This window comes from Mustela lutreola, chromosome 13 (assembly GCF_030435805.1).
Source record: "Mustela lutreola isolate mMusLut2 chromosome 13, mMusLut2.pri, whole genome shotgun sequence".
NCBI lineage: Eukaryota > Metazoa > Chordata > Mammalia > Carnivora > Mustelidae > Mustela > Mustela lutreola.
Window position 1 is genome coordinate 79136992 of NC_081302.1, and position 26867 is coordinate 79163858.

Sequence of the window (26867 nt, forward strand, 5' to 3'; positions counted from 1 at the left end):
AATACAGATGGAAAAACAAACAAACAAAAAAACCAGTGAAGGCTTCAGTCTGTGTGTAGTTGCTAATGATAATCCTGGTTCTTCCTGTTCAAACTGGAGGACAGTAAATCTCCTGGGGTAGGGGATTCCTGATGGTCTTCAAAGTCATAGGAGGAATCCTGGCTGTCAAAATCAGGAAAGGGAAAGCATCGATAATTCAGCAGGTACTAAATGAGGGAAAGTGTCAGATGTATAGACAAGAAACTGGAAAACATAATTTTCTTTGGGACCAATTAATGTAAGAGCTATTTTGCATTCTCTCGATCAGAAAGGTGTCAATGTTGTCAGAAGAAGTGAATTTTTTCCTAATGAAAGTTAACATGACACTTGTATTAATGAAACACATTCTGAACTACTTCACAGGAAAAAGAAAAAAAGCACCTTAAATACAAATACTATCATAAGGCAAGACTTGGGGATATAAATATTCATGACATATTCCACATGTTTAGTTAGGCTCTATTCTTGACTTCCCCCCCCCCCCCATGGCTTGTTTTTCTAGTAGGAAAGATGCCAAATATTATGAGCTTCTACTTCATAATTTGGACCCCAGTTTGACCTAACATCACCTTGTTTCATTTGGCAAGCACTATTGTCAAAAATGACACGCACTGATGAATTAATCATTCATGAAAAGAGGAAGAGGAAGAAACACAGGAAAAAACTTGAAAAGTGATGTGTCTATGAGCTCTTCTGGCATCTCATGTGGGCTCCAGTGTGTTGAAAGCAGCTGAGCGGACAGATGGGAGATCACACAGACCCTATTACCGTAATTCTTAGACTACTGCCTTACGAGAAGAAAGGGCCTTGTTACTTCCTCAGTCCATTTTGTATCTGGGCTTCAGTATTGACTAGTGTGAAGACCGTGAACCCAAGGGAACTTCTACCACAGAAACCACTTCTTAGCATGGTTCAGAATGATAGCTCTACTATAGAAGAAAAATGGCATGGTAACTCCAGTTTTATCACCAAAAAAACATTTCCTAAGAGATGTGTTTCAATTATACAGCATATTATTATATATCAAGCCATATGACAAAATGTCCCTGGTAGATATTTCTGTCTTGTTAACATGCCACAAGTACTAGCTTTTAATCCAGACTACTTAACAATAGATTTTCTTAAAGAGGAGCTTTCTATTTTCTCAATTTTACACTCATATATGTGCCCATATTTCATCACATGTCACACCACAGTATTCCCCGCCAAAGTATTTTGCCCGTTCAGGACATAAGCAAAAAAGGTGACAGGTTAATTTATTTTTCGATTTTTCACCTGCAGGAGTGATAGTGATAATAGGTAATTTTTAAAGGCTGGAGAAAAACAAAAAGTATCAGAAATCCTTAATAGTCAAGGGTCGATATTCTAGAGCAATTGGTATAAATTACTTCTTGTAAGAGTTATTTAACATGAAAACATTCCTCTAGGTCTAAACATAAGTCATCATCAAAACTGGCTTTGATTCCAAAAAGTTTAATAAAATGTTTTTTTCTAAGCTAGGACGAATTATTTAGAAAGGGATTCCTTGTCCTACTTTGTATTAATACTGCAAAGTCTCTAAAGGTGCCAGTCTATACAATGTTTAAGTAAGCTATTTCTACACAGTACAGAATCTGCATCGATCTAATTTTCATTCTGAATAAATAATGGTCAGACCTGTGGATGGAAAAACATTTTTTAAACTGTGGGCTTTTGGATATTGTTTTTATTCAACAGGATGCTAGGGAATCATTACATCTGAGCACACTCACCCTGAGCAGAGCAACAATAAGTCCAGTTAGGACCAAATAAAATTGCTGCAATTATTCAAATAATAGCATTCATTTTAGGGCTAAACGAAAAAAAAAAAAAAAAAAACCCTGTCTAAGAATGAATTCTACCTTAATTGCATTTAATCAACAAATGGGCAAACATGCTAAGCTGTAATCCAAACAACCCAAGGATAGGTTTACAACCTTGACAAGTTAATAATGTTCTCTGGAATGAGATGTCAACGGAGGAAGCTGACTTGTAGCTAAACAAGTATGATGCTGAGAAATCGTATCATGAAAGAAAGCAAAGAAAAGTTTTATTTTTGCAAGCATATGATTGGATCCCTTACCAATGCAGAGGCCAACCAAAACACAATCGGTGGTACAATTCTAATTAGTGTGTCTGAACTCTGTTTTGATATCGTTCTTGTGTGTAGTTCACGGGCTGAAAGATACCACACACAAAACGCATAATGTTCTGAGATGTCTATTACCCATCATGCCTCATTAATGTAGAAAGCTGAGCCGGAGTGGAGAACTAATTAGAAGAGCCAGTTCTCCTCTACCCTACTCTGTCTGAAGGTAAGACTGATTACAGGTTTTTGGATGCAGGCTAAGTGAGTCACAGGCTTAAGAGAGTCCAGAAAAGAAGTGTAAGAGTGAGCCAGCTATGGAAATTATATACTGTCAGTGTATAAAAAATGCTGTGCTGATTTCTTTTCATATTTTACTTCTATATGTATCCTGTCACAAAGTAATCTCTTAACTGCTCCCCGTTCTTAGTGAGGATAATAAACCCCAGACTTTGCTAACTATATGGAGGAGAACACATCTGTCCCTGCAGGAAGGGAGCTACTGACCACAGCCCTCTCACTCCAAATCAAATAACTTCACTTTCTTAGGTGAAGGGTACAAACCCTTCTGCCAGTTTCTGCGTGGCTTGCTCTTGAATCCATTATTATTTTATGGAAATCGTCAAATGCCTTTGCAAAGATTTAGCTATAAAAATCTTATTACAGTGATATTTATAACAGTTAAAAAAAAAAAAAAACCTGTTAACCTGAGTATTCAACAACTAGGAATAGATTAATCATTGTGTTTTTATATAAGAATACAAGCAAGCTTTTTAAAAACTTTTTACCTTACTCTTTGACATAGACACTAAACCTTTATAACCTTTTATTTCAAGATTTATTTATTTGAGAGAGAGAGAGAGAGAGAGAGCATGAGCTCGAGCTTGAGTTGTGCGGGTGGTGGTTGCAGAGGGAAAGAGAGAATTCTCAGGCAGATTCCCTGCTGAGCATGGAGACCAGTGTGGGGCTTGATCCCATGACCCTAGACCCTAAGATCATGACCTGAGCTGAAATCAAGAGTTAGATGCTTAACCAACTGAACTACCCAGGCTCCCCTATAACCTTTTCAAAGGTTTATAACCCTTTTCATTTCGTATATTGTGACTAAGCTAACCCATTTCCAATAAAAAGTGTTTTAACTGAAAAAGATCTAGATTTAAATACCAATTGCTAACAGTTGTGAACTCTAATTGGTGCAACTGTGAATTCTGTTTTCTTTCTTCTTGCTTATCTGGATTTTCCAATTTTTTCTACAAGAAATATAAATCTCTCTTAAAGTTAGAAAAATAAACCCAAAATGTTTTTAGAAACATTCATTGTGCTCACTTTGCTTTCTTCTCTTGAGTGCATTTCTAGAATATCATAGTAGGCTCACACATGTTTATCTTTGAATCTGCCCTGAAAGACAGAAGTCAAAACACATCCAAGAAAATAAATGAGATCTTCTGAAACCCTTCATTTGCACACCCAGTGGAAATCCCTGCTGTGATGTTTTCCTCCCACTCCATCTCCTGTCTGGAGACATACAGACATAAATCATGTCTGCTAATATGGCGGCACAGGGGACAGTGAGCATCACCTGTGTTTGCAGGGAACTGTGGTGGGGCCATCAGCCAACTTCCTCACAAGGGGAACCCTGATGATTCTTTCATGACTCTTTTCCTGATGATACACATTAACTTTTAAAATTTCTGAATGCTCTCAAGAAGTCAAAAACAGCCCCCACACCCCTGCCATCCCAAGTCTGTGCCTATAAAATTTATCTCCATTTTGACAAAACTAAAGAACTTCAGAGAAAAAAGAAAAATGTGAAAACATGAAAGATGGTGGTTCCAAGGACACATCGAAGAGAGAACAAAACCCCTTCTTGAATGTATAAAAAATGGTTTACACATTTTCTACATGACTTCTTGGAGAAAGATCCTACATGCTAAACAGATTTAACCAAATTCTACAGTTTGAAAAATAGCTTAAAAGCAAAAACTTCATATGAAACTGAAGGACTAAGAGTAATAAATCCATGATGCTGATTTAGCTGCCACAGCCTGGCACTGCTCACATCCAGGAGAAACTGGCATCACCTCCATTACTACCAGGGGAAACAACGTAATTTTACTGAGGCCTTAATTTGTTCATTTATAAAAACAAAGACAATATTTACCAAGGATCAACAAATTAAGAGAGTGCAATTTCTGACCCAATATAATAATTCACTCCTATGATTTAGTCTCTTACAGGCTCTTTAAATACAAACTCATGCCAAAATCATGCCAAAAGGCTCTGGCAGCTGAGAGGTACATGGTATCATCATCTGAGACAGTGAACTCAGAAAACTAGTGGAGGAAACCAGAAGGGAAGAGGAAGTGCACAGATAAGGGCATTATTACTAATTCTGTTTATACATCTCGCATTTAAATTGTCAAAAGAACATCAGTGGGAAAAAGTACTTGTCCTGGGAATCAGAGTCTTTTTGTTTCTTTCCACAAAGATTTTATTTGAATGAATGAGACTTTCATTCAACCTCTCGCTTTGTTCATTCAACAAATAATTCATTTACATGGATGAACTTTTTTATTCATTTGTTTTTTGTGAGTTTTTTTTTTTTGTTGTTGTTGTTTTGTTTTGTTTTAAGATTTTATTTATGGGGCACCTAGGTGGCTCAGTCAGTTAAGCGTCTGCCTTTGGCTCAGGTCATGATCTCAGTCAGGGTCCTGGGATCAAGCTCCACATTGGGGCTCTCTGCTCAGCAGGGAACCTGCTTCTCCCTCTGCCTCTGCCCCTAACTCATGCTTGCTATCTCTCTCACACAGAAAGAAATAAATAAAATCTTAATTTTTTTTTCATTTATTTATCTGAGAGAAAGAGAGAGCACAAGCAGGGGGAGGGGCAGAGGGAGAGGGAGAAGCAGGCTTCCCGCTGAGCAAGGAGTCTGGTGTGGGACTCCAACCCAGGACGGAACCCTTCATTTGTTTTTGGGGTTTTTTTTTCCTTTAAGATAAAGTTCACACCACATAAAACTGGCCATTTTAAACTGTATCAGCTCAGTGGCATCTAGTCTATTCACAATGTTGTGCAACCACCGCCTTTATCTACTTCCAAAACATTTCCATCATCCCAGAAGGAAACCCTGAACCCATTAAACAGTAACTTCCCATTCCTCCTCCCTTGGGCCCTGGAAACCACTAATCGGCCTTCTGTCTGTATGTATTTACTCATTCAGATTATTTTATGAACAGAATCATGTAATATGTGATCTTTTGTGACAGCTTCTTCCACTAGGTATACGTCTGAACTTCATCCATATTGTAGCATATGTATCTGTGCTTTTTCCTCTTTGTGTCCAATCCAAATAATATCCCAATGTATGGATATACCACACTATATTTATCCATTCATCCATTAATGGACACTTGGGTTGTTTCTGTCTTTGGGCTATTGCGAATAGTGCTGCTATGAACATGAACATGCAAGTTTTTTGATTACTCATTTTTAATTCTGTGGGTTACACACCTAGCAGTGGGATTGCTGGGTCATAGTATAATCCCTTATTTAAATTTTTGAAGAAAACAAATTGTAAGTTCTCTAGATGATTCAGTGTAAACTCGTAATAAAGAAGATGAATGAAACCATGAAAATAAATGGAATGCACCCAGAAGAAGATATGAGTGGGAATGTGATAAGGCCAAAGATAAAACCTTGGAAATAAAACATTTCAAAGTTTGCTGAAAAGATCCCATAAGGATCATATATACGTAGGAGGAAAAAGAAGTGCCACAGAAATAGAAGAGAATTCTGTGTGGGGGTAGCCATTGACATCAGCTGCTGAGGAGGAATCAATAAAGAAATTGATTCTGTTGCATATGGCAAGATGGAGGTCATGGAGTCTGGGGACTGTTAGCTTCACTGAGGTCCTGCTTTCAAAGAGTTGAGGCCCACACGAAACGTGAAGTAGAAGAGAGGTGAGTACTGCAATATACTCTTTATTTTTTTTAAGATTTTATTTATTTATTTGACACAGAGAGAGAGAGAGAGATCACAAGTAGGCAGAGAGGCAGGCAGAGAGAGAGGAGGAAGCAGGCTCCCTGCTGAGCAGAGAGCCCGATGTGGGGCTCGATCCCAGGACCTGGGATCATGACCTGAGCTGAAGGCAGAGGCTTAATCCACTGAGCCACCCAGGCGCCCCAACTCTTTACTCATTATTCCATGAACCCCAGGAACATACAGGACAGATATCAAGCCTACCACAAAAATGTCATTAGGCCAATCAGTTTATACCTCGACAAATAATGTGGCAATATGCCTGGCAGCTATAACAGTAAGCCACAGGAGAGTACTGACCTGTACCTGTTTTGTTGGCCTTTTTATGACCTTTCTAGGATTTTAACTACATGGAAAATATTTGGGTATAATAATATATAATTAGCTAAATTGTTTGAGTCTAATGTCAGCAAACTATTTAACAAATTCTTACATTATTTCCCCCATTTTCGGCCTAAAACAGTTTCAGCTTAGAAGTATTTATCAGTTTTTATAAAACATTCACCCATCTCTGAATCAATATTGATGGCTGACAGAGCTTCATGATTTCACTGAAGTTATTTTCTGAAAGAACTTATTTTCTTCTATTATTAGAGAAAAGGGTAACCTTTACAATGATTGTATTTTAAAGATGAAAAGTAAGAATTAAGGTCAACCTTATGTTTGAAGTCACATTAAATTTAACTTAGGTTTAAATTCTCAGTGAATAGTAAGCAACATCTGAAGTACATGAGTGTTTTTATTTAAAAAAAAATATGTGTTGATTTTTTATTTTATTTTTTAAATTCTTGAGTGTGAGACCAGCCAAGAAATGTCTCCCGGAGCGGTAAAGTAGTACACTATCCTAGATTCCTTTTTTCAATTAGCGCTTCTATTTTTTAGACAGTAACAGTATTTAATTTGAAATTTCCTCTTTCTGTGCCAATTCCAGTTTGAACTCCTTCCTGGGAAGTCTTTGAGTGTACAGCTTTATGTGACATACAAAGCCCAGCCAAAGAAAGAAGGGGGAAAAGATGTTTTTCTTTAGTATCAAGCACCTGGCAAGCAAAGAACGTGTTCCTGTAAAGGCTTAAAGGCATTCCTGCTCTCCCTGGAGAATCCAAATGGACTTGTTTTGATTTCCCTTTGAAAAACCATGAAGTGAGAGCATGTTTGCTTTGATTTACAGTTTACCAGACTTTTCCATGTTGTTTCTTGTTGCTTGTTTCTGCTCACCGACGAGTCAGGGTAATGGCCCCTTGACCAACTTACAGTTGGCAGGGAGAGGGACTCCCTCACCATGACTTCTGGCTCTGGGTGGGACAGTGACAATCTCCAGGGCTGAGGACCTCACAGAAATCAGGGACCAACTCAGCAGCTTCACAAGACAGACACAGGAAACTACCAGAAAAGAGTGTTTCACCACAACGCCTCTCCTTCTTGCCATTTGCATGTCCCTGAGCTAAATTGCCCAAATGAGGCCCAGGAAAGAAAGTACAGTATCAGCTACTTAAAAAAGGGAGCCATTAGACGGGACACCAAAGCACAGAGTGAAAGAATAAACAGATACATTGGACTTCACCAAAATTAAAATCTTTTGTGCTGTCAACAGTACTTTCGTGAAGATGAAAAGATAGCCAATAGAATGGGAGAAAATATTTGTAAACCGTACTTCTGATAAGACACTTATATATTCAGCATACATAAAGAACTCATACAACTCAATAATAAAAAGACAAACAATCCAATTTAAAAATGGACTTGAACAGACATTGCTTCAAAGAATATATACAAATGGGGGCGCCTGGGTGGCTCAGTTGGTTAAGCATTGGCCTTCAGCTCAGCTCATGATCCCAGGGTTCTAGGATCAAGCTCCAAGCAGGGCTCCTTGCTCAGTTTGGAATCTGCTTCTCTCTCTCCCTCTGTGCGCTCTCACGTTCTCTCTCATTCTAGCTCTCACTCTTTCTCAAGTAAATAAAATCTTAAAAAAAAAAAAAAAGAATATATACAAATGGCCAATAAGCACAAGAAAAGATGCTCAACATCATTAACCATGAGGAAAATGCAATCAAAACTATGGGACACCACTTTACAACCACTAGGCTAAACAATGAAAGAGACGGATAATAACCAATGGATAGATGCAGACAAGCTAGAACACTCACAAACTGCTGGTGGGAATATAAAAGGGTATAGCCACTTTGGAAACCCGTCTGACAGTTCTTCAAGATATTAAACATAGACTTAGCAGCTGACCCAGCATTTCTACTCTTCAGTATGTACCCAAGAGAAATGAAAAGAGATGTCCATACAAAAACTTGTACGTGAATTGTCATAGCAGCATTATTCAGAATGGTCAAAAAGCATAAACAATCCAAATGCTAATCAAGATGGATGACAAACAGTGGTAAAGCCATACAATGGAATATTATTCAGCTGGTAAGGAATGATGCAGATATATTCTACAACACGGCTGAACCTTGAAAACATTATGCTAAGTGAAAGAAATCAGAGAAAGACCACATCTTATATAGCTGCATTCACATGAAATGTCCCCAATTGGTAAATGTGTACAGACGAGCAAGCAGATTTGTGGTGGTTTAGTACTGAGGGAGGTTGGGGAGGGTGAAGGACGATGGGGATTGATTAATAATTCTTTTGGGGGTGATTAAAATATTCTAAAATTGGTTGCAGTGGTAAGTTACAAAACCTTCTGAATATCCTGAAAGCCATAGAACTATATACTCTAACTGGGTGAATTGTATGATATGTGAATTATATCTCAATAAAGTTGTTAAAAAAGAAGAGACCAAGACCATCATAAAACCAGGAAGCCTTTCATTTCCAGATACTTTGGTCATTCCTCACTATCCCAGGTCCCTTTCAGCTGCACCAAGTTTCCCGACTTAGAGGTAACATCAGGTTCTCATTCACCGCTTCAGACACATGTGAATTTGTTCCTTCCCCCCGAGGTCCTTGAACACCCTACAACCACAGCACAACAGCTCCATTCCTTTCTACCATGGAGCCTCCACCAGCCGCCACCGCAGCTCTCCTTGGCCTTTGATGACATGTTCCAAATTCCAAAAAGGGATCAAGAGAGGAGGGTAAAATGAGAGAGAACTATCATGAGAAGACCGCTCAGTGTTCTGAATACAGAGATGTATTCATGGGGAAATGGCAACAATCATTTGGTCTCAAATAAGAACCACTGGGAGTGGGGAGCAAGGTTGGGGAGACAAAGGAGAGACTTCCCTAATAGCCCTCCCCCAGACTTACTGGCCGTCCCAAACAGGCAGTGCCATGAGAGGTCTGGGTAGAGAGGCACAGCAGATGATGTCACTAGGGACTTTTAGTAAGGCAGAAACAGCAAGACCATCTTGTCAATGTGACAGCCATTATTCTGAACAGACCATGATCGAATCCCCAACAGGACTTCCTAAAGTATTAATGCAGTGAGGAATTTAAAAGCATCCTGATAACTGACTTCTGACAAAATACCCAAGAAAACAATGTCCAAAAACTGTGTAACCATAAAATATAAGAGCAAGCACAAATGAGATTATGAACCCAATGGTATGGATTGTGCCTTTAACCATGTACCAGTTACTGCCTAACCACAGTGCTTTCCTAAATGGGCAGCTCTCCTCACACCTTTCAAGTTGTCTGCTGCGCAGTTCTGGTGGCGCTGCTCATCTTTCTAGTCGTTTTTTCTTTTTCTTTATGATTCTGACTCTCAAATCTCTATTAGAACCGGAACTCACACAGCCAGTGGGTCAATGGAATGTAGCAATGCCCACCCTCAAAAACCTTCCCAGATTTCATGAAAAAACAACAAATGTTCTTCACCTGAAACTAATGTAACATTGTATATTAAGTAGCTGAAATTAAAATAAAAACTTAAAAAACAAAACCCAACAAAGTTGTCTGGTCAGATCCTAACCCCAAAATTGGTATAGCACAGATCCAGCCAAAGCTCCTTCCTGAATGACTAGAAATATCCACTGTGTATCCCACAGGTCTTGGAAGTTGAGCTCAGATATGGAGAACCAAGGACCCAAGTTCAAAGGGCTCTTCCCTTTGCTCCTGGCAGCTTTATTCCAGTTAATCTTCCAGGAGAGAGGTCCTGGCTCTTCTTTTATCTTCTTGAAAGGTAAGAAACGAAACTGTAAAAACCACTAACTGCTTGCTCTCAAATCTGTGAATGGACAGTTCAACTACTATTTTTATTTTGCTTGTTTTTTAAATGAAACTTTACCCTTATAACTTCCATGCATTGTCTTTTTAAATAAAAACACAGGAGACAGCCATGTGGGAATGTGAACCCCCCCACAGCCTGCACATGCCTACCTGCAGCATATGACCGCTTTACAGGAGAGCGCCAAGTCCAGGAAGCTTCTTCTGACTTCAAAGGAGAGCGCGTACTTCAGGGTGTGGCCATCGATGATGAGGGCCACGTCATTCTCCTTGCCCAACAGATTGCCAAGGTCAGTGCAGTGCTGTGTAATGGCTGCCCTTGTTGCCTGAAACAAGAGTTGTGGGGGAGGGGTCATGTTATTATGTGTTCAGTACATCAAAAAACAGAACTTAAGAAAAAAATCCAAAGTTCCTTAAAGTGAGAACATGCCCATTCTAATGTTAAACACAGAGTTCAATTTCATGTGAATATATATAAATGCACATTAACATTCCATCGAACTGCCTGGCAGGTCTGTTTTACGGGTAAAAACATCCCCATTAATGTTTTTTACATTTGATATTTACAATAACCTACTCTGGTTGCAGTCTAGGCTGAACTAGAACATCCAAATTCTTCACCATTGGAAATTTAATTACTAAGGCTCTTATGACGTTTTCTCCCTCCTCCTTTATACTACATACATATTATTCTTGGTGCCTCCTGAGCCGGAAACTCCATATACACAGATGTGTGATGGTGTTGTTTTTTTTTCTCAAAAGATAAAGTTGCTAAAATTTAAATGGCAAACATTTCTCAGTTTGCACAGATAATCTTTAAAGCCTCCAAACAGTATTAGGGGATATACACAAAAGATTAATTTCTATCCTCTGCTGATCTTCAGATTAAACCACTTCTCCCCTTGGGTCATCAGAAGAAGACACAAACTGATCAGTTTTTTCATGTTACAGAAAATATCTACTCAAATTAAACATTTTAAAACAGTATCTTTTAAGACATTACTACCAGTAAAGCAAGTGCCTTGGTGTGATGTCTTAATCGGACACAATTAAAGCACAGAATTATTCTTTGGATTTTAAAAAAAAAAAAGTATGTCTGACTTCCAAGTGGGTTTATGATTATGACTAGTATATCTGGTTCAAATTTAAGAATGAAATTTTTAGCTCTTAATAAAAAATATGGTTTAAGTTAATGAGGGGAGCACAAAAGTCTGCTGAAATTATTCTGTCTGGACAACTGTCCTTTGGCTATTAAACAAAATTTACATATAATTTATCCACCTGATAACATAAATTACCATTTTAAAGAAATATGTCAAATGGACAGGAATCTTTCTACCTCTAGTTAAACTGAGGACCTGCTACTATCACAAAGGGAGGCATAAGTTCTATTGCCTTAATGCTCAGTTTTCATTCTCAACAAGAGACTTGAGACAACACTTAAGAGAAAGACGTATTTGAGGCATAACTATGGTCTAGAGCCCTGTTCTATACTCAGATGGCCCAGAGTCTGGTCCCAACTCTCTACTTATTACCTCTAGGACCTTGGGCAAATTACTCAGCCTCTTTAAACAGCAAGTCTTAAGTGTAAAACAGAGCTAAGAATAGGTACCTCATTGCACTTTTTGTTATGAACAAATGAGCTAATCAGTGCCACCTGCTTAACACTGGGCTGGGCACATAATAAGCACTCAATGAAGCCCATTATTCCTCTGGTTACTATTTATGCATGAAGAATTCCCTACATCTAGGAAAATACACAGTGGTGCTACTTCAGGCGGTGGATAAATGTCATCACAGACAATGCCTTCTTTGTCAATGTAATAACAGAAGCATAACTGATAGAAGAATGTCCTAAAAAGAAAAACTGACTTCTAGTAAAAATAAAGGAAACTTTATACTTTTTCACTCTTAATTAGTTGCATAATTCTGAATCTCAAACAAAACATCTATGTTTACCTTATCTGTGCAAACAGCCTGCCCTTTAGAACCTGGGTAGAAAAAAAAAAATCCCACCTACTCAGGGAAATCCCGGTGTGGCCTCCTGGGTGTGCTCACCGGGGAGCCCAGACAAGTCTGGGCAATTCTGAGGTGTGTGCTTGCCAGGGGTCAATGCGTGGTGGACAGAAAAACCTCCTGGGAAATATTTTCCGCAAAAGGATGAGGCAAGCTCGGCCAATCTGGTCTGTGACCAACATGCCAGTCGTGGAGGCACAGTCTAGCCCAGTGTCCTTTACTCCCATTACCACCCCCTGCCTGTGGAATTAAGGAGGGAAGGTTGAAGAATACAGATCCCTGAGATACGGAACCCCCCCACCTGTGGTGTTTTTGTAAGGGGGCACAGTACAAATGAAGATATGCAGCAGTAGTGATATTATGAAGGGTACTTTCTCCACTTGGGGGTATTTCTGGCCCTCTCAGGAAGACGGACTGGACCCTTCTTCCTCAGCCCAAGTGTTGGCAGCTGCCCATCTGTCAGGTGTGTGAGGCTCTGGGGCACGAGCAGGGAGGGTGCCCAGCACTGAGATTGTGAAAGACAGAAACGTGGTTCCTGAGACATACACAATCTTCCCCTTCCCACCCAGTCAGTCATTCCACCAGTTGTGTAGGGAAGGACCTGAAAGGGAGCTGGGATTTCAACATGGGCAGGCAGGGACACAGTCACCCACATGGCCCCCTCTTCCTGACAGCCTCCGCTGCCACAGCCCACAGCGGCCTGGGGAACACGGATGATATTAAGTTGAATCACTTTCAGGTTGAACCCGCAAAGTGTTATGGATGAAATCTTTATATCCCCCCAAAATTCAGACACTGAAACCCTAATCCCTAGTGCGATGGTATTTGGAGGCAGGGCTTTTGGGAGGTCATTAGATCACAGCAAGGAAGTACTCACAATATGATATCTCTAGTGCCCTTAATAAGAAGCTACAAGAGAGTTTCTCTCTTCCCTTTCTCTCTCGCCGCCTCACTCTGCTCTGCCCCCCCCCCCCCCCCAGCCACAGAAGGATGCAGCAGAAACACAGCCAGTCCATAAACCAGGAAGAGAGAGCCCTTGTCAGACAGTGGACCTGATGGCACCTTGATCTCAGACTTCCCAGCTATCAGAACCACAAGGAATCAATTTCTGGAAGCCACCTGGTCTATGGTGTTTTTGGTAGAGCGGACTGAGCAAAGACAAAAGACAACTCCTCGAGCCCACTGGTCATACAGCATGACTACTCTTGCCATAGTGGATATGGAGATTAAAACATGAAGCTTGAGACCACGTGACCACAACAACGTGAGAGCACACAGAGCGTGCAACAACCACGCTCAAGTTTACTGTCTAATAAAATGTAGTAACTGCAGACAGTTACATGTGTAGTACTAAACATGGAAGAGAAGGTTGCTAGCATGTGGGGAGGGGGGTGGACAGCACAAGGCATCTTAGAGCACGAGATACCCATGGAATGAAATGATGTCCCGAAGCTGTGCTGACCCGTCAGCTGTTAGAAACACAGTCATGCTATCCGGTTGCACAGAGAACACGAAACATTACTAAGTTGCTACGTGGGCCATCCCACTTCCTGGTACATTTTGCATTACATTTTCCTTTCCTTCTTTTTTTTCCCCCAATTTTTTAATTTAAATTCCAGTTGGTTAACATACAGTGTAATATTAATTTCAGGTGTAGAAGCCAACGATTCATCACTTCCATACAACAGCCAGTGCTCATCACGAGTGCCCTCCTTGACCCCATCACCTATCCCCCACCCCCCACCCCCCAACCAGCAACCCTCAGTTTGTTCTCTATAGTTAAGAGTCTGTTTTGTGGTTGATCCTTCTTCTTCCTCATATCCTATTCCTTTTGCTTGCAATGCTCTCTACTCCTCCCCTCCGTTCCTACCTGGATTGTCCTGTTCTCCTCTCGCATCATCTGCCCAGAATCACACCTTTGCCTGTAAGACTGAACACCTCCCTCACCACTAAAACCTCTGCAGATCCATCCTCTTAACTGCACCCCTGACTTATCTCCAGCCTCTACTTCAGTTTTAATTCCTGGGCTTCCAGTGCCCACTCAGCAATAATCTTTGATCCAACCCGGACTAGCTGGGTTCACTACACATGTGTGGCAGAATATAGGTCCCTTCTGTGTAGTTCTCAAGCAAGCCAATCGAAGGTATTACTATCACAAACAGTTCCTTATTCTCCAATGGACTATGATTCAAAAGTCTATTTGTAAGTTAGTTATTGGGCTCTTAGAATCTATTTTCCCAAAGGAACGATGTTACAAATTGTGGTTGGATCCCAGGGCCTGTTAATGCCTATTTAGCCTCGTCGCTAAAATTTATACTGCAGTCTCTTATTTTAATAAAAAACCAATTACTGCAAGTTACAATGGACTTAGCTGTTATGAGGGGCATAGGGAGTTGGGACCAGGGGTTTCATTCCCAGAAAGATACAGAACATTCCAAAATCCTTCATTAGAATTTCCCTATTAGGTGTTAATAAAAAAAAAAAAATGTTTTTCCAGGTATTCATATGTGTCCTACAATTTTATTTTCCTTCACAATTAAAAACACGATTTACAGCCAAAGTGAGCAAGGTGTAACTCTAGACTGTTCCACAGCCACCTCTCTCTTGCTTGTGCTGTACGGGAACCCTGCATCTTTTACCAGCAAGCTCAGCAACTGCCTCGGCATTCCCAGCTTTTTAAACAAAATCATGTAAACACCATAGACAGTGCCACCCTTGAGCTTGGGAAATGGTTGTTCATCTGCTCACAGACTAGAGGTTCACGAGAAGTAAAGTTCAACCTGCTCAACTTTCGCACAGATGGGATCCTCAAGATGGTTCTACAGTGAGTTACTCCAGATTTAATAACTGGGAAAGATGAAGATTTCTAGAATCTGGATGCCTGTTTACCAATCGGTAGGTAGCAGGAATCTCTCCTCAAAATGAAACCACTCCAGCAACACTGAGATCTGTCAGGCAGGTGATCCTCTCCCTCTACGAGCTTGGCAGTGTCAAAAGGAATTTCTTAGACGCTGAGCTAGCAGCAGCTGCCTCCGACCCCACTTTGATGTTCTGCAAATTCCAACAGGTTCAGAGCTGATGATGCTGAAAGCCGGACAGTTCAAGTTTCATGAGCGGCAATTCAGCCAAATCTTACTTGGCCTTCACGAGCAAAGTCCCTTCTCCTGAATTAACCTCGGGCTAATGAGTATCTAACCATCATGCTCATCCATGGGTTCAAAATGGTTTTGTTGTTCTTCCGTTCCAGCCTCTCTTTTTCTTGTCCCTTGCCAACTGCCAGATGTGCCTTCTCTGACCACTACGTTCTACCATTCCTCCCATCATCCCCAGCGTCCAGGCTCCCAGACTAGCCACAGCACCATTCTCCTTATTCAGGCCACTTTCATTTTTGCAGTATCATTTTCCTTTCCAGTACAATCACACCTCTTTCCTGACAGCATTAACACTCTCAATACTTTTGTATTTATAAATACTAGTGGACTCAAACATTTGTAAAGCTAAAGACAGAGCAAAAATCCACCAAACCTGTAAGAGGCAAATAAAGGAGGTGGAGGCTGAAAACAAGAGAATTCTTCATGGCCCCTACTGACAGCTGCTGGTGCCAGTGGAGCTGGTATCTTTTTGCTCTAGATTTTGCTTTGTTCTAATCTATGAATATCTCTAAAGTTCATTAAAAAGTAAGAGGAATCTCTGTTAAATGTGTAATGCTTCAAGGATTTCCTATGATACTTAATAATTTCAAGGAAGATGGGATGCTATCTCACAGCCATGGAGCAAACCTTTTTAAGAGATAAACTGGTGCCACCAAACACCTGTCTTGTACTCTCAGGTCACCTTCCACTGTCACCCTATCAGGCATTCTCTACACTAGCCATTCCACCTCCCACAGAATGTTTCTATTTCTGATTTAAAAAATTATTTATCTTTGCAGATTTCCCAATTTACTGAATTCTCTCAGTAACATATAAACTCTACAGAAGTTATGCTTTGGTTAATCATCTTCATTGAGTTAAAATTAACACACAATAAAGCTGAGTCATTTTCAATACACAGTTCAATGAGTTTAGGCAAAGGTGTGCAGTCCTGTAACCTCCTGTGTAACCAAGACACAGAACATTTCCATCACCACAAAACGCTCCCTCCTGCCATCCTGCATGCAACCCCATCCCCCTCACCCAGTCCCTGGCAGTCATCGGTTCACTCGGGTCACTGTAGTTCTGCCTTTTCTAGAATGCCATATAAATAGAATCAGACTTTACAGTCTTTTGTGTCTGGCCTATTCACTTAGCCTAAGGCTTGGTATTTCTGTGCTTATCAATTCCTTTTTGTTCCTGAGTGATAATTCACTGTATGAATATACCACAATCTGTTTAATTCATTCACCCATTATTGCACATCTGGTTATTTCTGGTTTTAGGATATTATGAATAATTCTATAAATATTTGTATACTGGTCTTTCCACGGACATATGCTCCTATCCTTTCCTGGGGAGATACCTACGATTGGAATTACGTTGTCATGCCCCGCCCCCAGACACGCAGAGCAAGTGGAAGTCTGACTTCACAGAGACAGCGAGGCTGTTTCTAACAAAGGGATGCAGCTGTGGCATTTTGGTTTCTTACCGGTCCTGGCTGGTCCTCATCCTTGTCAACACCAGCACCATCAGTCTGTGGTCTGTGTGATTCTAGCCCCTCCCATGGGCGTGCCCTGTTGGATCTGGTAGTCTGCATTTGCATTTCCCAGATGGCTAATGGTGTTGAGTATTTTCTAATGCTTACAAATTAAATGAATTTGTCTGCTGGGATTTTAAGACATACGAGTAAGCGAGGTGGAATAATGCAAGTAGTACATGGGGGCCATCCCTGTGTAGGCTGATAACCTGAAAACACTGTGTACACAAAAGAGCCCCAAGACCCTCTCTACAGGAGAGCTGCGATATCCTATTTTTCAACTTCTGATTTGTACATCTCACATCTCTAAAAGATGTACATTTTCCTGAAAAGGCATCCTAGGCAGTGTGAGAAGAGCGATTAGGAGGTGGGGAATAGGGAAAAAAACTGGCAGCAGCTATTCATGAGCAAGTGTCATTTATTGGAAAAAAGAGAGTGCGACTCTTTATTCACATAGCCTCACTGCCATTTATCAAAAGACAAGTTGACTAACAGTTGTGAGTAAGCTCAAGTCACTGAGGTCAAAAAATTCCCTGAAAATATGTACTCTCCTTTTCATGAAGGATATTACATAGCAAAGCTACTAGGCTTACTTAATTTTCTTTCAAAAAACTAGTATTTTGATTTCAGCACTAGGAATCCTTTTACATGCTAAATACATATATTCCTGAATAGCTGTATACAAGATCTCAAAAATAATGTGTATGTTTAGGAAGCACTGCTATTCCAATCTTGACTATGAATCTTAATTTTTTTTTTTGCAATTTTTTAAAAAATGTGGAATTCTGGGGCTCCTGGGTGGTTCATTTGTTAGGCATCTGCCTTCGGCTTGAGTCATGGTCCCAGGGTCCTGTGATAGAGCCCTGCTTTGGGCTTTTTGCTCAGCAGGAAGTCTGCTTCTCCCTCTCTCACTCCCCCCGCTTGTATTCCCTTTCTCGCTGTCTCTCTCTCGCTCGTTCTGTCAAATAAATAAATAAAATATAATTTTTCAAAAAGTGGAATTTTAAAGTAGATAACCCTTTTTCTATAAGAAAACAATTTCTCAGTGTGACCCTCTTGCAAGAAGAAAGCAAAATCAGCATTTGTAAGTGATCAGTCAGCTGCTGTATAAAATGACCCTCCATAATTCCATGAAACAGTTGCTTGTCACACATTTGTCCAGACTAGATCTCTGGGAGTCACTGTGTACTTTGGAGACACAGTGAATCACTGCCACGGCTGGTATCACACTAACTAGAAATAATTTTACTATGAACACAACCACTTCAGCTTAATTAATTGTCTGACCTTTTGGGATTTAAATTTTTAACTTTCATTGTATCAATGATATAGCCACTGCACTCTTTTCTAAATCTTGGTTCCTGGAGTTATAATAAAGTACCCAGACCAAACACAATGATGGCCAAGTTTATAAATTTAAAAAGAAACTACTGCAGAAGATAATCTCTAGACAATTAAAATTTGCAGAGTTTTTAATGAACTACGTGGTTAGGGATATCAGATAAATTTTAGCAAACAAAAATAGAGTGCTATTGATCTCACACAGAAAGATAAACTACCAGCTGCAAACCCAAGATCTACATTTGGCTCACAGTGACAACTGCTGGTGTCTGTTACGTCATCACAGAAAGCATAGCAAAAGTAATGTAAAGTCTTTTCCATTCCTGAACAATTTATTTGCTGAAGGATAAAACCAGTTTCTTACAAAACATATGTTTCCTTTTTGAAGAACCCCTTATAGATGCCAGGTTAAAATAAAAAATGAACATACTAATCCTAGTTAATTTCCTGCTGGGACTTAAAGATTTGCCTATAATATTTCAATAATACAGCCACTGCACTTACTCCTGAAATGTTCTTGACTCTTAGAGGAATGAAAATGTGCCCAGACTGTGTTTAACTTCTGCAAACAACAAATGAAACAGTAAAAAAAAAAAAAAAAAAAAAAAAAAAAAATTCCAAATCCATGTATGGCAGCCGTAGGCTGTGTGAGGGAGTAACACGGCACTTGGAAGGTTGTAGCCACATAAAGAAAATGCGATCTTGGGCTACCCACTAGTACCTACTGAAGTAAAAAGACTATACATGAAGCACTAAGACTGGCTGCCACCCACAGTCCCCAGGCTGCTGCTGAGCCACCACAGGCAGGTTCTGGAAAGCACCTGTCAATGGGACCTCCTCAATTTTGCTTGAATCAGTAGGAGTTGGGAATACAGAGAGAGCTATGTGAGTGTAAAGAGCAGCTGTATACAAATCCTCTGCTATTTAGGGAGAAATTTCATGCTTATGTGGAACACTGTTAGCACATTTAAAACTGGGAATATTTACTAAATGACAGTCTCCAGTCAGTAAAGCCAGTGGCATACTTTATTATATAGATACAGATTTTTAAAATAACACTAAATAAATAAGCAAAAGGTGTAGAAAAAGTTCCATTTTTGCAGGAGACCACACTGAAGGATGAGCGAGGAGGAGCCCTCAGCACATACAACGGGCCAGAAGGCTCCCCCAAATTGTGCAGAATCCATAACCAACTAGGGGAGGGGAGGGTGGGCTTGGGGTCAGGCTAGAATATACTTCGCCATTCTCATCTCTAATCGGGCTAGCAAAGATTAAAGGTTGCCAAGATAGATGTTTACACAGAAATACAGAGCAAAGAAAAAAAATCCTTCAACTAACCCTTAGCCATTAAGAGCCTATTTTGTGCCCAGGTTTCTAGACATGGAGAGGCCTCCAGGGAAGCAAAGAGCCACAGGGAGGAGGGCACACCATAGCCTGGGACCACTGCACATCTGGCATGTAGAGTGATACTTTAGAAGCTGCTGATGCCGGCCCGGAAAGCATGAGGAAACCCAGGCACAGCTCGGAAGGTGCTGGGGGTGGGGGAGCTGGGCAGACAGCAGACAGGACAGGAAGCATTTGCACATCCTGCCCGAGCTCACAGAGAACCAGCAGAGGCTTCTATGTATACAGATACCACACTCAAATGTTCACAGGTGGAAGCTGGGCCACCAGCAGTTGAGATGATGGACTGGACTGTGAAACAGACCAGCAAGAAGCCTTCAAACGATGACAGTCTAACCTTTGACTGGGATGACAGAGACAGAACCAAGAAATGCATTTCAGAAGAAGGGAGACACAGTGCCTGGTGAATGGTCAGAGGGTGAGAAAGGATACGGGGATATCTGGCCTGGTAGGCGAAGGAGGCACATTGCTGGGAAAGGGACAGAGAAGGACTGGGGGAGGGGAAGGAGCCTGTGTTTGGGGAGGGGTCAGAAGATGTTTTATTTTGACTTTGTGTACAGAGAGTTGACTCTTTGGTTCAAGAGCAACCTTCCATTCCCTGTGAGACGGGTGAGGAAGCCTCAAGGGGCCGTGGGGGATTAGGGAACCCCCGGGACCCCAGACCACCCGGCACTGCTCTCCAGGGACACCGCTCCTCAGAAGTCCCTCCGCCTCCTGCGCCCCTGTCAGCATCTGCAGAGCACTGAGAGAACATCCGGCAGCCATCCCTTGTCCTTTGTGGATCATATAACCTCTCAATCAATGCTGGTTGAAGAATGGAAAAAGAAACCATTTGGGTAGTTTCCTTACCACTCCCTCTGGGTGAAAAAAGCAAACAAACAACTCACTCAGCATACAGCAGGTGCTGAGAAAATGCTTGCCACCCCTTGTTTGGGGACTATTTGCTGCTTCCTGAACTCCTGACCCTGGCCAGAACAATCGCTCACTGTCTGTGGTGAATCATCTCTTCTCTGCTTCTGTTGGTCCCTTCTGCACATCACTGCACTCGCCCTGGGACAGTGGCCTTCTATTCATGGTTTTTAAAGCATGTGAGACCTCAGCCTGGAGGACCACTCACACAGGAAGCAGCCGTGGGATGCCAGCGACGAGGACGCAGCCAGTGCGGAGCGGCCAAGGCCTGTCTCAAGCAGCTTCCATGTTAGTGAGGTGACAAAGATGAAGCCAAGAAGACCCCTGCCACACGCCGTGTAGTATGTGCCGTGGAAGACAGGCAGGTAGGGTTTCGGAAGGAGGAGTCCATCAGGAACTGGACAGGATGGGTCTCAGGAAGACTAAGGCTGTCTTTATGGGCAGAAGCATAACAGTTTATGCTTAAGTGGACAAGAAGTCCCAACAGCCAGGAAATAAAATCAACAGGTTGAGTTTAGGTAATTAATCCCATATTAAAAAAACAAAAACCAAAAAACAAAACCACTTCTGCAGCCAAAATTTAAAAGCCAGGTGATTTCACATGAAAATTTTGATACCCAGCTTCTCTTGAAAAATTGCGGTACCTGGGAACCTTAGACCCATGTTCCTGAAAAGCAACACCCAGCTCTACCTAATGAATACATGCTGGCCATGACGCCTCCCAGTCCCTATCCCCTCACCAGTATTGGAATGCCCGGCATCACTGGCCACCAGGTGCACGCTGCTCTGTTGCTCTGAACCACCCCTCCATTAAAAGTGGGAATAAAAATTACTAGGGCAAGCCAGAGCTTTGTGGTGATGGGGACACAACTCTGTTAGCATTCCCACCATGTCCCGGGCTCTGTGGGTCTATGTCATAGCTTCCCAGCTCGGTGAGCACAGCGTTTCTTAATTTCTTTTTTTTTTTTTTTTTAAAGATTTTATTTATTTATTTGACAGACAGAGATCACAAGTAGGCAGAGAGGCAGGCAGAGAGAGAGAGAGAGAGAGGGAAGCAGGCTTCCTGCGGAGCAGAGAGCCCGATGCGGGGCTCGATCCCAGGACCCTGAGATCATGACCCGAGCCGAAGGCAGCAGCCCAAACCATTGAGCCACCCAGGCACCCCGTGTTTCTTAATTTCTAATGGGACACAACTCAGGGACCTACCAGGCTCTGCCCAGATTCTCATTAGGGTTGTCATAGATTGTTGCTATCACAGGCATTGCGCCAGTCGATGAAGGTTCGGTCCCTAAAATTAAACTAGTAATACTGAGAAGACATACAAATTCCCAGATTTAAAACCTGAAAGCTATCCAGAGGAATGAGGATTTCCTGAAGATTTCACCTTTCACACACACACACACACACACACACACACACACACTTTTCCAGATGGCTAGCATTTCTATAGGGAAAAATAAAGTGTCAGCTTTGGTATTGAAAACATTGAGTAAGATGGCATATTGGATAGAGTTAATAACTTGGAATGTGCCTATGAGATCTCTTTCTTCATATACACATTTTGGGGCTCCTAAGCCTTAGTGCCAAATGCTTGAGAGAAGAGATGAAAAGTTACTGGGGAAAAAATACATATATACACACATGCACATATATATAAACATACACATACACACACTATATATTTGATATAGTAGAGAACCGGCATAAAAATATAAAATATTTTTTACAAAATATATACTATATACTACACCAAATATGTATACATATGTATATACCAATATATACATATTATACATACATATGCATGTATGTGTATAATATAAAACAGAAACCACTTTTGTGAACCTTAAGAAATTAAACTCAATCCTACAAATGCTATGCTCTTCCATGCAGGTGATAATCAAAGTACTGGGGACAGAAAGATGGAGAATCCCCTGCCTTCCACCCCAGGAGCACATGAATGAAAAACCATAAGTACTATTATGGAGGACTGTGAGAGAAGAATAATAATGTACAAGATGGAGAGCAGGGAAAACTACCAAAAGGAAAATTTAATACTGGAATGCTTAGCAGAGGTTAGGGATGGACCAAACAGCAGCTTGACAACTGTCCTTACCTGTTGGTGTTTATGAGAGGAACACCTAGAGACATTCAGGACAGCTGGGCTGGGGCCATGGGGGAAATCCTGCATTAAGAAAGCTGAAATTCGGGGCACCTGGGTGGCTCAGTGGGTTCAAGCCTCTGCCTTTGGCTCGGGTCATGACACCAGGTTCCTGGGATTGAGTCCTGCATCGGGCTCTCTGCTCAGCAGGGAGCCTGCTTCCCCCTCTCTCACTGTCTGTCTCTCTGCCTACTTGTGATCTCTGTCTGTCAAATAAATAAATAAAATCTTTAGAAAAAAAAAAAAAAAAAAGAAAGCTGAATTTCTGAATCCTATTAGAAAAACAATTCAGTGCTCAGTCCAATGCCCTTTCCTATCTGTATCTTTGAGGAGCTCAGCTGGTCTTATGTCCTTAAATATATTAGACTCACAAATGTGTATCTCCAGGTAGAACCTCTTCCCCAGATTCCAGACCCTAATATCCACCATCTAACTTGGTATCTCCAACTGGTTGTCTTGTAAGGCGCTGCAAACACATTATCCCTGGAATCTTGGTGTAACTCAAACACACCCTCCTGCTGTCTTCCAGCCCTTAAAACTGGAATGCTCAGCAGAGGCAAGAGATTTCCAGTGGCTCCTCCCCTCTTCCCAACAAGATCCTTCTCAGCAACCCTGCTTAAAATTATACTCCCCTGGGCACATGCTTTTTCCTCTCCTGCCTTATTTCCCTCAGGGCACTTATTTGTCCAAATCTTTCTTGAGTAAAAGGCCATGGGAAGCTGGGGACAAGTTCAGACCCCATACCAACACCCACACCTGTCACAAGGCCTACACTGAAGAAGTCGAGAGGACTGAAGACTTTTCAGGGGTAGAGTGTACAGGGTCTGGTAACAATGTGAGGGCCGTGGGTGGGGGCTGGTAATATGGGCAAAGCTTGACAATCTTCATGGAGATAGACAAGGCCAGAGGGATGAAAGAAGGGGACAGAGAGGAAGGATAGACACAGTAGTTCAATTTCTGAGCTTGTTAATTAAATAAGGCACATTAACATAAGCATTAATACAACCTTCTCAGAGACAACTTAAAGCCTAATACACTTCCCCAAGACAACTGCTAAGGTCTAAGTTACTTCTAAATTTCCTAAACCTAAAGGCTCAGAAGGGCTCAAATTCACTAGGTATAAAGGCTACAGGTAATACTCCATCCCCTGGAACAACAACAAAAAAATTACAGACACCAGAAAAATGTGCGAAATGATGATCTGCAGAAGACCAGAGTGTCCCTAGTGCTTGAAACTATGTAGAGAATAAAAAAGAAGAGGCTCTGTTCTCCAGACTTACATTTAATCAGTTCTAAATCCAGCACAGATTTGACCTTTGCTTTAAATAGATTTTCTTGGAGAGGAGGGAAGAAAACATTGATTCATCCAAGACTCCTGAACAACCTACTGTTCACATTACTTGAAATAAAGTCTGCTTTAAATCAGAATTCTTGAGACACAGAAATAAATATACCAAGAGGTTTCTAATTCTATGCTTTCGCCAGCTGATTATTTTCATTCACAACAGTGGACGAACTTGATATGGTCTTTACAGAAGAAGGCCCATGGCCACAGAGAGAGCACACAGAGGAATCAATCAGATCAATGCCATCCCGGCTCAAACTTCAGCTTGTCTTGTGATCAACACTTTCAAGAGAACAAATAGAAGTATGTGAAATGGAGATGACTTTTCAGGGGTTTCTAAAGCCCACGTTAATTTAGCAATAGTTTGAGGAGTAAGGGAAACCTAGAAGCAACAATGTTTCCAGTGAGAATGAAAAAGGTTAAACCAGAATCATTCAATACCAGGACTGTTCCCTCAGGAAACGGGAAATATACAAGCTTTCCCACTCTGCTCAACTCAGTCATCAAGATCAATGCTACAGACTTATGGGCTAATTAGGCAGTTAATATGCAATCCTGGCCCTAAACCTTCTTAATCTATTTGTTAGCAATTTTGAGTATTTCCCTGCTCATTTTAAACCATTGTCAGAAGACAGCCAGAGAGACAAAACACAACCTACATTGAACAGAGGTATGCTTTACTATCTATTTGCTTCTGCTTGAGGAAGAATTTGAAAATGGGCTTTGGGTACCAGGTAGATAAATGACCTCAGAGCACCAGACAGATAATGAAGGTACAGTGGCAACATTAAGGAGTGGTGGGGTCTGTAGCCAAATGAGAAATGTCTGTCCCACCTATCCATATTTACAGGGCTATCCCAACACAACACTACTGTAGGCTGTGTTTGGCCTACGGCCTAGTAATTGGACACAAAAATCAAGCATGATCAGAGACTCACAATTGAAAAAGGAAATGATGATTCAATATACCATTTTCCCAAATGGTGACCATTTCTTTTTTTTTTTTTTTTCCTATACAAGCTAGTGTGTCTTATTATTTTTTAATCAAGTTTTAAATTTTAATTCTAGTAATGTTAACACAGAACTCTATCAGTTTTAGGTGTACAGTATAGTGATTCAACAATTCTACACATTACTCAGGGCTCATCATGGTAAATGTAATTGTTTTTTCTGCACAAGGAACATCACAACATGCTTTCCCAGATGCTGCCACTTGTAATTGCACATGACCCTCTTACGGATTATATGAAAGGAATACTTTCCGGGCAATTCAGTTGAGATGAGGACTCATACCTACAGTCATTTCAGAGCTCTAATGACAAGAATCAAATACAAATCTGTAGACTGAAACAAGGAGTAAACTCTCTCTCTCTCTCTCTCTCTCTCTCACACACACACACACACACACGTACACACTGAATCCAGCAGAAGTATATTATTCTCCTACCAAATCAAGCCTTTTGAGAATCCTCTGTGTAGAGAAGACTTAACCAGCACAAGGACCAGCTGTGGCCCATACACCCAGACCTGATGTTGAGACGGAATAGAAATTGCTCACCTACACTCTCAACCAGAGCCTCACACTGGGCACCAAAGTACCCACAAGCTTCATGCCCAAGGGCAATGTGTTCACACAGAGCCTCCCTCCTAGTCTTTTTGTCTACTTCACCCTACGCACATTACTAAAACAACCTCAAATTGCACTATTAGCACATCATTTTTCTGTTTGTGGTCTTTTGCTCTCAATTTATGTCCCATCAAATGGAATATTTGGAGATCAGTTTAATGTTTCCTCTTCTTGCTTGTTTTATGGTTTACAGTATTAGAGCTTCCAACCTTTTACAGCAAATAACCACAGAATCTCTCTCATTGCATTAAGAACTTCCCCTTTAAGTCCAAGGAAAGACTATTGGGTTTAAAAGAAAGTCATAAATGCACATGAAGCCAGCCAGAAAGGACCCAGCAATACCACCAGCCAGCCCTGAGCTCCCAGCCCCGTGAGAGCACTACCTCATATTCCTTAAGTAACTTACCCATCTACTGGGGGGAGAAAGCTTTAATGTTGCTGTAAGCCAATATACACATGTGAATCCTCAAAGCAGGCCTCACAGTACAAGAACTTTCGGGAAAGGCATCCTGCAGCTGATAACCAGGTTCCACATTCCTTAGGGTGTAACTCAATCGGTCAGCCTGCACAAACTCACCAAAGGACGGCGTGCTGAAGCAAGCAAGCAGAGGAGCAGACCAGAGGGCGCGGGCCTAATCACCCGCAGTGTGCCCCACGGAGAGAAAATAACCCGCAATAAAGAAGGTGGGGAAAATTACTCTCGTATGAGTTTTAAGAGTTTGCATGACAGATGAAGAGAACTGTGGCCAATTAAAGCAGCAATACAACTAAGAAAAACAACTGCTGGCCGGTGTGTCAGGCTCCAGTCACTTGGTCTGGAAGGTGATGAGGGTCCCAGACTATGGGAAAGGATTTTGTTCCTGATTACCACCTCTCGAAATCATAAGGTGTCTGGAGAAGACTAGGGAAGAAGGATCCAACTGACAATAGGAGCCCACAGGACGGCTGAGAAGAAACAGACTTTGGAAATGGAGTGTGGCTGATACCAATAATTCACTAAATCTTCTAGCATCTTCACTAAAGCTCCGCGGCACTT

The 26867-nt window shown here is 41.3% G+C and overlaps 1 protein-coding gene across 1 annotated transcript in view; it reads right to left on the minus strand.

The window, feature by feature from the left end:
• Window positions 1-26867, minus strand: part of ATP8A2 (ATPase phospholipid transporting 8A2) — a 608051-nt gene that overhangs the window by 295266 nt on the left and 285918 nt on the right. The window contains exon 25 of the mRNA XM_059144204.1: window positions 10511-10683. Coding sequence (XP_059000187.1) covers window positions 10511-10683 — 173 coding nt within the window. The remainder of the gene's footprint in view (window positions 1-10510; window positions 10684-26867) is intronic.